General features: G+C 43.2%; 1 protein-coding gene across 14 annotated transcripts in view; it reads left to right on the top strand.

Moving 5' to 3' along the window:
• The window catches only part of FARP2 (FERM, ARH/RhoGEF and pleckstrin domain protein 2), a 213,956-nt gene that overhangs the window by 151,966 nt on the left and 44,936 nt on the right, over window positions 1-17,054 (top strand). For all 14 annotated transcript variants that reach the window (XR_012669925.1, XR_012669926.1, XM_075132309.1 and 11 more), the window contains one exon: window positions 14,447-14,625. Coding sequence is in view for 12 of the 14 variants with exons in the window: in XM_075132309.1 (XP_074988410.1) it covers window positions 14,447-14,625 (179 nt within the window). In the remaining 2 variants the exon portion in view is untranslated. The remainder of the gene's footprint in view (window positions 1-14,446; window positions 14,626-17,054) is intronic.

The following is a 17,054-nucleotide window of genomic DNA, read 5'->3' as shown; positions in this document are numbered from 1 at the left end:
TCAGGACATGGACACAGATTTCTCTGAAAGCATGGGCCCTGACAATGCATGCATCATGGTGCTAATGGGGCAGGTTCATGCTGTGGAACGCCGATTCTGGGCTCGGGAAACAAGCACAGACTGGTGGGACCGCATAGTGTTGCAGGTCTGGGACGATTCCCAGTGGCTGCGAAACTTTCGCATGCGTAGGGGCACTTTCATGGAACTTTGTGACTTGCTTTCCCCTGCCCTGAAGCGCATGAATACCAAGATGAGAGCAGCCCTCACAGTTGAGAAGCGAGTGGCGATAGCCCTGTGGAAGCTTGCAACACCAGACAGCTACCGGTCAGTTGGGAATCAATTTGGAGTGGGCAAATCTACTGTGGGGGCTGCTGTGATGCAAGTAGCCCACGCAATCAAAGATCTGCTGATATCAAGGGTAGTGACCCTGGGAAATGTGCAGGTCATAGTGGATGGCTTTGCTGCAATGGGATTCCATAACTGTGGTGGGGCCATAGACGGAACCCATATCCCTATATTGGCACCGGAGCACCAAGCCGCCGAGTACATAAACCGCAAGGGGTACTTTTCGATAGTGCTGCAAGCTCTGGTGGATCACAAGGGACGTTTCACCAACATCAACGTGGGATGGCCGGGAAAGGTGCATGATGCTCGCATCTTCAGGAACTCTGGTCTGTTTCAAAAGCTGCAGGAAGGGACTTTATTCCCAGAGCAGAAAATAACTGTTGGGGATGTTGAAATGCCTATATGTATCCTTGGGGACCCAGCCTACCCCTTAATGCCATGGCTCATGAAGCCATACACAGGCAGCCTGGACAGTGGTCAGGAGCTGTTCAACTACAGGCTGAGCACGTGCAGAATGGTGGTAGAATGTGCATTTGGACGTTTAAAGGCGCGCTGGCGCAGTTTACTGACTCGCTTAGACCTCAGCGAAACCAATATTCCCACTGTTATTACTGCTTGCTGTGTGCTCCACAATATCTGTGAGAGTAAGGGGGAGACGTTTATGGCGGGGTGGGAGGTTGAGGCAAATCGCCTAGCTGCTGGTTACGCGCAGCCAGACACCAGGGCTGTTAGAAGAGCACAGGAGGGCGCGGTACGCATCAGAGAAGCTTTGAAAACCAGTTTCATGACTGGCCAGGCTACGGTGTGAAAGTTCTGTTTGTTTCTCCTTGATGAAACCCCCCGCCCCTTGGTTCACTCTACTTCCCTGTAAGCTAACCACCCTCTCCTCCTCCCTTTAATCATTGCTTGCAGAGGCAATAAAGTCATTTCTGCTTCACAGTCATGCATTCGTTATTCATTCATCACACAAATAGGGGGATGACTACCAAGGTATCCCAGGAGGGGTGGTGGAGGAGGGAAGGAAAATGCCACACAGCACTTTAAGCACAGCACTTTAAAAGTTTACAACTTTAAAATTTATTGAATGACAGCCTTCTTTTTTTTGGGCAATCCTCTGTGGTGGAGTGGCTGGTTGGCCGGAGGCCCCCCCACCGCGTTCTTGGGCGTCTCGGTGTGGAGACTATGGAACTTGGGGAGGAGGGCGGTTGGTTACAGAGGGGCAGCAGTGGCAGTCTGTGCTCCAGTTGCCTTTGCTGCAGCTCAACCATACACTGGAGCATACTGGTTTGGTCCTGCAGCAGCCTCAGCATTGAATCCTGCCTCCTCTCATCACGCTGCCGCCACATTTGAGCTTCAGCCCTGTCTTCAGCCCGCCACTTACTCTCTTCAGCCCGCCACTTACTCTCTTCAGCCCTCCACCTCTCCTCCCGGTCATTTTGTGCTTTCCTGCACTCTGACATTATTTGCCTCCACGCATTCGTCTGTGCTCTGTCAGTGTGGGAGGACAGCATGAGCTCGGAGAACATTTCATCGCGAGTGCGTTTTTTTTTCTTTCTAAGCTTCACTAGCCTCTGGGAAGGAGAAGATCCTGTGATCATTGAAACACATGCAGCTGGTGGAGAAAAAAAAAGGGACAGCGGTATTTAAAAAGACACATTTTATAAAACAGTGGCTACACTCTTTCAGGGTAAACCTTGCTGTTAACATTACATACATAGCACATGTGCTTTCGTTACAAGGTCGCATTTTGCCTCCTCCCACCGCGTGAACGGATTTTGGTTGAATGCCAGCAAACATACACTGCAATGCTTTGTTCTACAGTGATTCCCGAGTACGTGTTACTGGCCTGGAGTGGTAAAGTGTCCTACCATGAAGGACGAAATAAGGCTGCCCTCCCCAGAAACCTTTTGCAAAGGCAGAACCGCAAATGCCAGGGCAAAGTAATCCTTTCACATGCTTGCTTTTAAACCATGTATAGCATTTTAAAAGGTACACTCACCAGAGGTCCCTTCTCCGCCTGCTGAGTCCAGGAGGCAGCCTTGGGTGGGTTCGGGGGGTACTGGCTCCAGGTCTAGGGTGAGAAACAGTTCCTGGCTGTCGGGAAAACCGGTTTCTCCGCTTGCTTGCTGTGAGCTATCTACAACCTCCTCATCATCATCTTCTTCGTCCCCAAAACCTACTTCCGTATTATCTCCATTGAAGGAGTCAAACAACACGGCTGGGGTAGTGGTGGCTGAACCCCCTAAAATGGCATGCAGCTCATCATAGAAGCGGCATGTTTGGGGCTCTGACCCAGAGCGGCTGTTCGCCTCTCTGGTTTTCTGGTAGGCTTGCCTCAGCTCCTTCAGTTTCACGCGGCACTGCTTCGGGTCCCTGTTATGGCCTCTGTCCTTCATGCCCTGGGAGATTTTCAGAAAGGTTTGGCATTTCGAAAACTGGAACGGAGTTCTGATAGCACGGATTCCTCTCCCCAAACAGCGATCAGATCCCGTACCTCCCGTTCGGTCCATGCTGGAGCTCTTTTGCGATTCTGGGACTCCATCATGGTCACCTGTGCTGATGAGCTCTGCATGGTCACCTGCAGCTTGCCACGCTGGCCAAACAGGAAATGAGATTCAAAAGTTCGCGGTTCTTTTCCTGTCTACCTGGCCAGTGCATCTGAGTTGAGAGTGCTGTCCAGAGCGGTCATAATGGAGCACTCTGGGATAGCTCCCGGAGGCCAATACCATCGAATTGTGTCCACAGTACCCCAAATTCGAGCCGGCAACGTCGATTTAAGCGCTAATCCACTTGTCAGGGGTGGAGTAAGGAAATCGATTTTAAGAGCCCTTTAAGTCGAAATAAAGGGCTTCATTGTGTGGACGGGTGCAGGTTTAAATCGATTTAACGCTGCTAAATTCGACCTAAAGTCCTAGTGTAGACCAGGGCTAAGAAAGCTTGATAGAGATCTTGTAGGTGTTTGTCTCTGTCTGAGGGGTTGGAGCAAATGCGGTTGTATCGCAGAGCTTGGCTGTAGACGATGGATCGTGTGGTGTGGTCAGGAAGGTGTAGGTAGGAATAGCGGTCAGTAGGTTGCCGGTATAGGGTGGTGTTTATGTGACCATTGTTTATTAGCACTGTAGTGTCCAGGAAGTGGATCTCTTGTGTGGACTGGACCAGGCTGAGGTTGATGGTGGGATGGAAATTGTTGAAATCATGGTGGAATTCCTCAAGGGCTTCTTTTCCATGGGTCCAGATGATGAAGATGTCATCAATGTAGCGCAAGTAGAGTAGGGGCTTTAGGGGACGAGAGCTGAGGAAGCGTTGTTCTAAATCAGCCATAAAAATGTTGGCATACTGTGGGGCCATGCAGGTACCCATAGCAGTGCCGCTGATCTGAAGGTATACATTGTCCCCAAATGTAAAATAGTTATGGGTAAGGACAAAGTCACAAAGTTCAGCCACCAGGTTAGCCGTGACATCGGGGATAGTGTTCTTGACGGCTTGTAGTCCATCTTTGTGTGGAATGTTGGTGTAGAGGGCTTCTACATCCATAGTGGCCAGGATGGTGTTATCAGGAAGATCGCCGATGGATTGAAGTTTCCTCAGGAAGTCAGTGGTGTCTCGAAGGTAGCTGGGAGTGCTGGTAGCGTAGGGCCTGAGGAGGGAGTCTACATAGCCAGACAATCCTGCTGTCAGGGTGCCAATGCCTGAGATGATGGGGTAACCAGGATTTCCAGGTTTATGGATCTTGGGTAGTAGATAGAATATCCCAGGTCGGGGTTCCAGGGGTGTGTCTGTGCGGATTTGATCTTGTGCTTTTTCAGGAAGTTTCTTGAGCAAATGCTGTAGTTGCTTTTGGTAACTCTCAGTGGGATCATAGGGTAATGGCTTGTAGAAAGTGGTGTTGGAGAGCTGCCAAGCAGCCTCTTGTTCATATTCCGACCTATTCATGATGACAACAGCAACTTCTTTGTCAGCCTTTTTGATTATGATGTCAGAGTTGTTTCTGAGGCTGTGGATGGCATTGTGTTCCGCACGGCTGAGGTTATGGGGCAAATGATGCTGCTTTTCCACAATTTCAGCCCATGCACGTCGGCGGAAGCACTCTATGTAGAAGTCCAGTCTGCTGTTTCGACCTTCAGGAGGAGTCCACCTAGAATCCTTCTTTTTGTAGTGTTGGTAGGGAGGCCTCTGTGGATTAGTATGTTGTTCAGAGGTATTTTGGAAATATTCCTTGAGTCGGAGACGTCGAAAATGGGATTCTAGGTCACCACAGAACTGTATCATGTTCGTGGGGGTGGAGGGGCAGAAGGAGAGGCCCCGAGATAGGACAGCTGCTTCTGCTGGGCTGAGAGTATAGTTGGATAGATTAACAATATTGGTGGGTGGGTTGAGGGAACCATTGCTGTGGCCCCTTGTAGCATGTAGTAGTTTAGAAAGTTTAGTGTCCTTTTTCTTTTGTAGAGAAGCAAAGTGTGCGTTGTAAATTGCTTGTCTAGTTTTAGTAAAATCCAGCCACGAGGAAGTTTGTGTGGAAGGTTGATTTTTTATGAGAGTATCCATTTTTGAGAGCTCATTCTTAATCTTTCCCTGTTTGCTGTAGAGGATGTTGATCAGGTGATTCCGCAGTTTCTTTGAGAGCGTGTGGCACAAGTTGTCAGCATAGTCTGTGTGGTATGTAGATTGTAATGGATTTTTTACCTTCAGTCCTTTTGGTACGATGTCCATCTGTTTGCATTTGGAAAGGAAGATGATGTCTGTCTGTATCTGTACAAGTTTTTTCATGCAGTTGATAGATTTCCACTCCATACGGCTAAATGCAGTGCCTTGCATAATGACAGGTTTCAGAGTAACAGCCGTGTTAGTCTGTCTTTGCAAAAAGAAAAGGAGTACTTGTGGCACCTTAAAGACTAACCAATTTATTTGAGCATGAGCTTTCGTGAGCTACAGCTCACTTCATCGGATGCATACCGTGGAAACTGCAGCAGACATTATATACACACAGAGACCATGAAACAATACCCCCTCCCACCCCACTGTCCTGCTGGTAATAGCTTATCTAAAGTGATCATCAGGTTGGGCCATTTCCTGCACAAATCCAGGTTTTCTCACCCTCCGCCCCCCCACACACAAACTCACTCTCCTGCTGGTAATAGCCCATCCAAAGTGACCACTCTCTTCACAATGTGTATGATAATCAAGGTGGGCCATTTCCTGCACAAATCCAGGTTCTCTCACCCCCTCACCCCCCTCCAAAAACCACACACACAAACTCAATCTCCTGCTGGTAATAGCTTATCCAAAGTGACCACTCTCCCTACAATAAGAAAAGGAGTACTTGTGGCACCTTAGAGACTAACCAATTTATTTGAGCATGAGCTTTCGTGAGCTACAGCTCACTTGAAGTGAGCTGTAGCTCACGAAAGCTCATGCTCAAATAAATTGGTTAGTCTCTAAGGTGCCACAAGTACTCCTTTTCTTTTTGCGAATACAGACTAACACGGCTGTTACTCTGAAACCTCTCCCTACAATGTGCATGATAATCAAGGTGGGCCATTTCCAGCATAAATCCAGGTTTTCTCATCCCCCCACCCCCATACACACATAAACTCACTCTCCTGCTGGTAATAGCTCATCCAAAGTGACCACTCTCCCTACAATGTGCATGGTAATCAAGTTGGGTCATTTCCAGCACAGATCCAGGCTTTCTCACCCCCCCCCCCCCCGGGGGAACACACACACACACAAACTCACTCTCCTGCTGGCAATAGCTCATCCAAACTGACCACTCTCCAAGTTTAAATCCAAGTTTAACCCGTTGCCAACTGTGCCCACATATCTATTCAGGGGACACCATCACAGGGCCTAATAACATCAGCCACACTATCAGAGGCTCGTTCACCTGCACATCCACCAATGTGATATATGCCATCATGTGCCAGCAATGCCCCTCTGCCATGTACATTGGTCAAACTGGACAGTCTCTACGTAAAAGAATAAATGGACACAAATCAGATGTCAAGAATTATAACATTCATAAACCAGTCGGAGAACACTTCAATCTCTCTGGTCACGCAATCACCGACATGAAGGTCACTATCTTACAACAAAAAAACTTCAAATCCAGACTCCAGCGAGAAACTGCTGAATTGGAATTCATTCGCAAATTGGATACTATTAATTTAGGCTTAAATAGAGACTGGGAGTGGCTAAGTCATTATGCAAGGTAGCCTATTTCCCCTTGCTTTTTCCTGCCCCCCCCCCCCCCCGAGAAGTTCTGGTTAAACTTGGATTTAAACTTGGAGAGTGGTCAGTTTGGATGAGCTATTGCCAGCAGGAGAGTGAGTTTATATGTGTGTGTGTGTGTTCCCCCGGGGGGGGGGGAGGGTAAGAAAGCCTGGATCTGTGCTGGAAATGACCCACCTTGATTACCATGCACATTGTAGGGAGAGTGGTCACTTTGGATGAGCTATTACCAGCAGGAGAGTGAGTTTATGTGTGTATGTGGGTGGGGGGGGTGAGAAAACTTGGATTTATGCTGGAAATGGCGCACATTGTAGGGAGAGTGGTCACTTTGGATAAGCTATTACCAGCAGGAGATTGAGTTTGTGTGTGTGGTTTTTGGAGGGGGGGTGAGGGGGTGGGGGGGTGAGAGAACCTGGATTTGTGCAGGAAATGGCCCACCTTGATTATCATACACATTGTGAAGAGAGTGGTCACTTTGGATGGGCTATTACCAGCAGGAGAGTGAGTTTGTGTGTGGGGGGGCGGAGGGTGAGAAAACCTGGATTTGTGCTGGAAATGGCCCAACTTGATGATCACTTTAGATAAGCTATTACCAGCAGGACAGTGGGGTGGGAGGGGGTATTGTTTCATGGTCTCTGTGTGTATATAATGTCTGCTGCAGTTTCCACGGTATGCATCCGATGAAGTGAGCTGTAGCTCACGAAAGCTCATGCTCAAATAAATTGGTTAGTCTCTAAGGTGCCACAAGTACTCCTTTTTCTTTTTAGAACTTTCTTAACTCTGATGTGTGAAAAGAAATAGAACTGAGCTCACCCCCCTAAAGCTGTAAAAGCTTTACATAGCTGACCAGAGGGAAAAAAGAATATAAATATATTTTTGTCACTAATGTGATGAATGGCTCTGAATGCACACAGAAAACATATCTGTTGAGGGTGCTATTTTTGCAGTCCCTTTTAAGAGAAGAACCACACTTTAAACAGCCTTTTATGTATTGTATGTATTTTCAAATACTTTCTGTTCATCTTCCTTTTCCACGCTATTGTGTAGGCATTGGAAGACATACATAATGTTTTCCTTCCTAAATACTGTGAATTTGATTTATTTTGTTTATTTCATAGCTATAACATTAATTTTATGTGGCTTACTATGTATGTGAATGTTTTTTAACAATTTATTACATCTCAATAAACACAGTCCTTGGCTCTAAATTCAAGGGATTTTAAGAGGTATTATCTCCTGATTGTTTTCCAGTTCAAACTATGAAATATGGATAGTACAGTAAAAATGAAAGTGGCAATCTAGTTGATAGCACTAGAGGAAGACAAACTGGAGAGTATAGAAAGTGGCTGTCGTGCATCGTTGTCAGTTTCACTTTAGTCTTTAAACCTGACCATTACAATAGTGATATCTCTCTGGTGTGGCCTCGTGCTGTTGTCCCTAATGCTGAGCCAGATGCAGTTTTCTGCTGATTTAACAAATTTGTGCCTCGAAGAATCATAGAATATTAGGGTTGGAAGAGACCTCAGGAGGTCATCTAGTCCAATTCCCTGCTCAAAGCAGGACCAACACCAACTGAATCATCCCAGCCAAGGCTTTGTCAAGCCGGACCTTAAAAACCTAAGGATGGAGATTCCACCACCTCCCTAGGTAACCCATTCCAGAGTTTTACCACCCTCCTAGTGAAATAGTGTTTCCTAATATCCAACCTAGACCTCCCCCACTGCAACTTGAGACCATTGCTCCTTGTTCTGTCATCTTCCACCACTGAGAGCAGCCAAGCTCCATCCTCTTTGGAACCCCTGTTCAGGTAGTTGAAGGCTATCAAATCCCACCCCACTCTTCTCTTCTGCAGACTAAATAACCCCAGTTCCCTCAGCCTCTCCTCGTAAGTCATGTGCCGCAGCTCCCTAATAATTTTTGTTGCCTTCCGCTGGACTCTCTCCAATTTGTCCACATCCCTTCTGTAGTGGGGGACCAAAACAGAACGCAATACTGCAGGTGTGGCCTCACCAGTGCCGAATAGAGGGAAATAATCACGCCCCTCGATCTGCGGGCAATGCTTCTAGTCATACAGCCCAATATGCCTTGTTGGCAATGAGGGCACACTGCTGACTCTCCTCCAGCTTCTCGTCCACTGTAATCTCCAGGTCCTTTTCTCCAGAACTGCTGCTCAGCCAGTCAGTCCTCAGCCTGTAGTGGTTCATGGGATTGTTCCTTCCCAAGTGCAGGACTCTGCGTTTGTCCTCGTTGAACCTCATCAGATTTCTTTTGGCCCAATCCTCCAATTCGTCTAGGTCACTTTGGACCCTATCCCTACCCTCCAGCATATCTACTTCTCCCCCCAGTTTAGTGTCATCTGTGAACTTGCTGAGGGTGCAATTAGTCCCATTATCCAGATCATTGATAAAGATGTTGAACAAAACCAGTCCCAGGACTGACCCCTGGGGTACTCCACTTGATACCGGCTGCCAATTAGACATCTAGCCGTTGATCACTACCCATTGAGCCTGACAATCTAGCCAGTTTCCTATCCACCTTATAGTCCATTCATCCAGTCCATACTTTTTTAACTTGCTGGCTGGAATACTGTGCTAAACTCAAGATATATCACATCACTGCTTTCCCCATATCCACAGAGCCAGTTATCTCATCATAGAAGACAATCAGGTTGGTCAGGCATGACTTGCCCTTGGTGAATCCACGTTGACTGTTCCTGATCACCTTCCTCTCCTCCAAGTGCTTCAAAATGGATTCCTCAGACTTAGAACTATGCCCCTCTGGCGTGCCTCCCACCCCCTTTTTTCCTGGCACTACTGGTTGAATGAGCACGTGGTTCTTCATGTCGTGTAACAACTTTCCAGATCTTTGCCTCCTATCCTCCTCCCTACCCTCACTTCCCAAGTTTCAACTGGACAGGGGGATAAATTCCTAGTAGTTCAGGGAAGTAATAACTACTGATACTCTGAGCACACTACTTGGCCAAGCTAACGAGGAGCCCTGTGGCTAATAAGCTCCTTATTCTTCAACAAACTAGTCTGGATTTTAGAGAACAGAAAAGTACTTTAAACACATTTTAATGGGGAAAAAACATACATTTTAAGAAGATAATTATGTTGAAAAGGGTTATGAATCAACTGTGTCCTTGAAGAAAACATTAAAGGTTGGATATAGTAATTAGAGCAACTGAGTTAAAAGCAAAGTATTTTTTAAATGAGCAGACCCCAAACAACCAAATCCTGCTAATGACCAATGTTGTATACAGTCCTAAACTGTATTTTTTTCCCACGAACTTCAGTTTGGCTGCTCACATCCCTCTTCAATGAAGGTAATCAACTATTAGAAAACGGATTCCCAGTCCACATGTAGAACGTGTTTAAGGTATTTCAGTAATGGCTGTGTCCAAACAAAATCTTTGGCATGTTTGGATATATTTAAAAAAACTGTAGGTGAACAAGTTTTGATTTTATGATTATATATTGGTCTGGGATGTTAGCTTCTTAGATAAAGGCCATCGCTCTTCCTTATGGCCTTGTGAAAGGCGATCTTATGAGCAAACACCAATGCAATAATTAACATTTTACTAATATTTGTACAGCAGCTATAGGATAGAAATTTTCAAAAGCAATCCACATCGGACTAATTTTGCATCCATTGAAAACAACGGTAAGGTTCAGGCAATATTGAGGGCTTTAAATTTCCCACCCATATCTATAATTTTATATACACACACCTATACTAGCCCTTTAGGACAATTCGTATACGTCTTTGTTTGAAACATGTATCACTATTTTTAAAGTAGCAATATTTTTAAAGGTACTGAGTTCTTGGTTTAGAGCATACAGCTTGTTGTGTCAAACATACATGCAAAGTTTATTGATTTCAGTGTGATTGCGCAGGATGTGAGAGCATAATTTTATTCATTATATCTAGAGCAAGAGCAAATTGAGAGTTTTTTGCATGCTTGTATGTGCATCCCAGTTTCATAATGCATCCCCCATTCCTGCTTTATATTAAGAGAAAAACTGCAGTGAGTAATTGCTCATTCTTACTGTCCTGTGTTCTGGCTTGATGAAGAAAATTAAAGAGGCTCTGTCAACTAGATACCAAAATCTGCCTTTCTTAAGTAAAGTAATTCTCTTGTAATATCCATTGATACTGATGCCTCCTTTTTAGGGTGGGAATCCTTCATATCCATCATCTGCCCAGAACAGAAACCAAACAAACATTTTGATCTTATTGCCACCTACTTATAAATATTTATCAGGTTTCTACCTTAAACAGCTGCTGAAAATGATGGGCACTTCCTGAACTACTACTTGGATCCTTCCATTATCTTCTCTCCACCAGAAGAGGCTACAGAGCCACTCCATGACTTGCCAGAGGATTTCCTCACTGCTGCTCTAGTAAAAGTTCATATTAAATTTGTAATAGGTTTCTGAGAGAAATGAAATTGAAATCTGCATTTGTAATGTATTTTAACCCATTTTGCTGACTCTAACAGGTGATATATGCATTTGTATCAAACTCTTAAAGTCACATTTCAAATAAAAAAAGTTCCTAAAAAATTAGGGTGTTGTGTGAGATTTTACAATCCTTTCTAGAAAAGAGAAGATTGGGGTCCTAAATAGGTTGCTATTGTCCCTTTAAAGAATTTTCCAGTAGCATAATCCTACATATTATAAAACTGCAATTGTTGTAACATCTTCCATGAATAAGTCATTGTATCCCAGTAACACAAACATGATAGACACTGTTGCCCTACACCCCCAATGCATAAGGACACAGGGGAGAATGGTCCCTGCCTAGAAGAGCTTACAGCCTAAGAAATATATTGCATTTAGACCTAGTTTATCCCTTTTCTAAAAATCTTACTTGAAAGAAAACACCTGGTATCTACATTTTTGAATGTATATATTTTCAGACTTAATTAGTTGAATATGCCTTGAATTTCATAATCTTAATTTAACGTCAAGAAAAATAGTATTTGAAATCAGATAAAGAAGAACAAACGTCTATTTAGATTAATTTCCTGGGTTTCTCCCCAAATTTTGAGCTGGTAACGTGAGTCAATACTGGAACAACTCATTTGAAATAGGCTGCAGGAAATTATACCTTGTTCTCCCCTTGTCTCTGAATATTATTGCTTCCATCAGGAAGTGTTGGAACAGTTGCAGCCTGGTGCTAATTTCTGAGTACATAGGAAGTCTTTATGATTTCTATGGCACTTTTGCTGCACTTTTTTAATGTTAAAAAGGGTAATTATTTTCCATCTCATTTTAACTTCCTTCATTCACATATAAAGGCAAACTTCCAGTAAACTACTTTCCCTGCAGTATTTTCATATGTAAAAACAAATGTTACCTATTGTTACTTTCCTGTGTTGTAGGTCTGGTAGACTAAAAGCAATTGAAATGAGAAAATACACAGGGGCAGAAACAATAGGCACTTGATAATGATTTTGCTGAAGCGTGTTAATAGTTAACTTTATAGCCTTGATAATCTGAATCTCTTCCAGGTGACCGAGTGCAATGGCGTTTAACTTCCTGCATTTGTCAGTGTGAAAATATGCATTTGCTTCCTCATCATTGTCATGCTGCAGCCACGCAATTAAGTGGTTTTGCTTCCTGAGTCAAACAGCAACCATCTCTTGCCAAAAGTGTATCAAAAAGCTTATAACTGGCTCTCCTTCAATCAGTTAATCTCTGCTTTTTATTTTTTGTTAAAAGATATTGGGTGTCTCATTTACAGTTCTGTTCCTGTGGACTGATATTTTTTGCAGTGCATATAGTGTAGGGTTTTTTTTTTTATTGATTTTAGTAATCTGACTACAGGAAGAGAATCTGTCTGAAAAGCTAGTATTGAAATAAGAAAGGTCACAGTATGTGCTGAGGTTACACAAAGTGGATTTTAAAGTGGGAGTACTAGTGTGGAGAGGAGCATTACCTGGTGTCAACCTGGAATCTGTTTTATACTGACAACATGTAATCCCTTGAAAATAGGGGTTTATAATGGGAAAGATGGATTATTATGTAGAGAATATTGTGTAAATTATAGCAAGTTTCAGAAAAGCGATTGAGCTGTGTCTTCGGAGGAACGAGCACTTGCTGTATAGCCCATTGTTCCAGTAGCTCTGAGGCAGTTTGGTCTAATGGACTGAACACAAGTATTGGAGAAAGGAACTCCTGAGTTCTAATTCTTAACTGTCACGTATTTGCTAAGTGGCCTTGGGCAAGTTACTTAGCCCCTGTTTCCCATCTGTTCCCATTTGTTCCATCCCAACAAACAACCCATTTGTTCCATCCCAAACAAAAATAATAATACCTACATACCACAGTGGGGTGTTGCAAGCATAGGTTAGTGTTTGTAGAGCATTTTGAGGGTGGAAAGCATTACATCTTTAACTGGAGTATTGTGTCCAGTTCTGTGTGCCGCATTTCAGGAAAGATGTGGACAAATTGGAGAAAGTCCAGAGAAGAGAAACAAAAATGATTATAAAGGTCTAGAAAACATGACCTATGAGGGAAGATTGAAAATATTGGGTTTGTTTAATCTGGAAAAGAGAAGACTCAGAGGGGACATAACAGTTTTCAAGTACATAAAAGGTTGTTACAAGGAGGAGGGAGCAGAATTGTTGTTCTTAACCTCTGAGGAAAGGACAAGAAGCAATGGGCTTAAATTGCAGCAATGGAGGTTTAGGTTGGACATTAGGAAAAACTTCCTAACTGTCAGGGTGGTTAAGCACTGAAATAAATTTCCCAGGGAGGTTGTGGAATCTCCATAATTGGAGATTTTTAAGAGCAGGTTAGACCAACACCTGTCAGGAATGGTCTAGATAATACTTAGTCCTGCCATGAGTGCAGGGCACTGGGCTAGAGGACCTCTCGAGGTCCCTTCCAGGCCTATGATTCTATGATGAGTTCTTAGTACTGGTTCAAAGGTCTAGTTCTACAGAGTTTCACTCCTTATCAGAGGGAGGGTTTAGGAAAACAACATTTTACTTTGTCTGAAAAATTGTGGTCATGATAATTTGAATAACACATGTCCCTGTCTTTATTTTTTGCCCCCACAAAATAAATCATCTAGAGCAAAGCATCTTTGTCTAGTTATTTGCTCCCTGTACCATCCATACCCTTTGAATTACTGATGAATGCTGCAAGATTTTCTTCTACGTAGCTAAAAATTCTGTATGCTGCAAAGTTACAAGATCCGTTTCATTTGTTGAAGCCAGTAAAACATTTAGCTCAAATATTGAACAACTTTTGTAGATTTAGAGAACCAAAAGGGGAATATAGTATGTGGTCCCTGTATGTCTAGCAACATATTTCCCACTTCCACAAACACAGATATTGAGATCAGATTTTCCACAAATTCTGAATGCATGAAAGATTTTTCCATTCCTTCCTTCCCCACCTCCCTTTGCTCCCTGCTTTCTAGACATTTGATTGTTTTCTGAAGGAATAAAACTACAATAATGTGTCCTCGCTTCTCTCTGGGGCTAAAGAGAATTCTAATTTTAAAAAAGAAAAATGGACTCTTCTGTAAAAGTAATCCATAGTGATCATTATTTAACACAATAAGGGGGAATTGAGCCATTTTATTAGTCCCTATCCAGTTTCTGTTCAATAACTCAAACTATATCTGCCAGCTAATAGCTCAATTGTGTAGATTACTCAATTATTTCAAGAGATTTCAATCTGCTTGAAAATGTTCGTGTGCCAATTTCTTTGGCATTTTTGAAGTAATATAAAATTACAGTTTTTGGCTAATAATGTCTACGTTGCTGGTAGGCAAGTGGGCTTTTTTAGATGAAGCATTGTCATAACATATGTTTTCTCATTTCCCAATCCATCTTCCCTTCCTTCTTCAATTCTAGGCCTCTCAATGGATCACCCCCAGCTCTCTTCCTTCACATTGAAGAGTCCACAGAGCTTGAACCCCACATTTCAGGTGAATTTGAACCCAGCTGGCCAGGGTTCATCTCCTCTTCTGAGTCCTGTCCTGAGTGATGCTGGCAATGCCCGGGTAGAAGAGGAAGAGGAAGTAAAACGCAAGGTAAGGCAATGGCACTACAGAGAACCTAAGCAATGAGTGAGGAGCGTGTACTAATTTAGCATGGATTCCGATGCAATTCTCTGTATATTCTTCATTACTATTAACGATATTCTTTGTGCTAATACGAACTTAGTGTTAGTGTTTGCAAGCTCCTACATCGAAAATTCAGTGGGAGTATGTTGACCCTTGGATCCCAGAGTCTCATGCATTAGAACCTCATGACAGGATAGTCCTCCTCGTTGCTGTTATTGGAGTCGTGTGTGTGTTGTTAAGCACAGCATAATCCTTGTCTATGCACAGTGTTGTTGTATTTAACATTGTCAACTGATTGGAATGTCCTTGTCTACACTGAAAGTTTAACGTCATGTTAGTTAAAAATTTGTTCTAACCCGATTTAATTTCCCAGGGTGGACAACGCCACAGAGCTAAAATCTGTTCACCTACAGGACACGCAGCAAAAACTACTTAGGCTTTATCAGAAGGTGAGGTTAGAGTGCGGAGCTTTCAGTTATTTTTGAGGGTTGGTGAGTGGACTGTTTTTGACACTGTATCAGCTAATAATTACTTTGTTATATGTCTTTTTAAATATTGACCTGCGCTCAGTTCTATGACAGGCATATCATATATAAAAGGAAATAATAAAACAATCGTGACGTGTGTGTGTATGTGTATTATAGTGGCACTCAGTCTTTTTCCATTTCTGTCACATGTACCTCATTTTTCAAAAGTGTAATATCTCAGCAATTCCCTTTGTATTGAAACTCATTTATAAAAGTTTTTAAGCCTTGGGGTGAATTTTTGTTGCTAATTGATTTTAGTATGGTCAACTTCTGAGAGTTCTAAAACTTCAGTTTCCTCTTGAAAATAATTTCTTAAAATGAAACTCATCTTAAGTTTCATGGTAAATTTTTACAGGCTATTTATGAATACCTGGAAGATGGAGACTTACAATGGGAATACTAATATAAATGTGTTGGTGCTGATAGGTGCTGCTGTAATTTTATAGAAATATCAGGGCATGAATGTGTCACTTAAGTTTTTATATGCTAAGAATTGTCTTGTATTTTAAAATCATAGTTCCATTTACTAAAATTAAATCATTGCACAAGTACACGTAAGTCTTCTCCAGCATTTCTCTAAATTACAAAACTCTTGTCCTGAGTCTGAAAATGTTCAGTAGCCCTTAGTTTCTCATTGCTTTCATGTGGCACCATGTGCTTGCAGAACTGCAGTGTTAACTCTTTTTTGGCACTTGCACTGGGTTTCAGGAAAGGGAAAGAGGCTCAGTGGTGGGGAAAGAACAATAGAATTTGAGAGGGAAAATAGAAATAGCGCTGTAGTTGGCACCTGACAGACAATTTAAAAGATGTCATTACCATGCCTGCTCTGCAGTGTAAAGGGCATCAGGTGAGGGTTGGTACACTATCTAGGGTAATAAATACCTTTTTCCTTCTTATAAATATTTATTTTTAAAAGAATAATGAAATGTTAAAGACTCTTCAAAGGGAGCATTCAGAGACGTGTAAAGGTTAGAAAATAAATTCAAAAAGATGCTAAAGTGGAGCAACTCCCCCCCTTCCCCCCCCCGCCAGATTTTAGCTTGGAAATGTTTGTGGTGGCCAGGAAGCCACACATCATCATCCTGCCATTGCTGCTGCAGGCACTGTGTGAGTTCTCTGCATGCTGGTTCCACACCATATGCCCTTGTTCCATCTAGGATGGGTGCACCCCTCTCTACCTATTAGGTTACAAAGAATGGAGCAGATATGAGCAGAATGAGATATTCAGAACTAATGCCAGGCACTTACTACAGCTGCCCCTTATAAGATGGAGGGGAGAGAAGAAAGGTGGAGGATTGTGTATGAGGAACGTTTGAGGAAGAGAACTCAGATTCTAAGTTCTTCAGGGCAGAGACCATCTTTTTGTTTTATGTTCATACAGCACCTAGCACGACGTTTGGAGCTACTACAATACAAATAATGATAGAGTTAGAGGAGACAGAAGAAAGTTGAATAACTTTGATCTTGTCAATAATGAGGAGAGCCAGTCCATGCATGAGGGAGGGCAACAACAATAGTCAGAGCCTTAATTACCTGGTTTACAGGAGGAAATGTGGGTCTGAGTGGACGTTGTAAATCTAAGGCCTGGTCTATACTACAGAGTTAGGTCGTAGGAAGCCGCCTTATGTAGCCCTGTTAATGTATGTGTCTACACTACCGGGTCCTTTATGCAGACCTAAGTCACCTCTAATATCCACTTCTGTAATCCACTTCTGCAACAGGCATAGCACTTAATTCAATTTTCATGGGTTGACAGCGAGGTAGTGCAGACACAGTGTTGTGTAATGCGAGTGCTCATCTGTGACTGCTCTGGAGATCAGTCTCAACTCTTCTGCACTGCAGCCAGATACACAGGAAACAGCCCCTCCT

The sequence above is a fragment of the Caretta caretta genome, chromosome 9 (genome assembly GCF_965140235.1).
Source record: "Caretta caretta isolate rCarCar2 chromosome 9, rCarCar1.hap1, whole genome shotgun sequence".
Lineage (NCBI taxonomy): Eukaryota > Metazoa > Chordata > Testudines > Cheloniidae > Caretta > Caretta caretta.
Note: the sequence above shows the minus strand (reverse complement) of the source record. Positions and strands in the feature narration are given on the sequence as shown.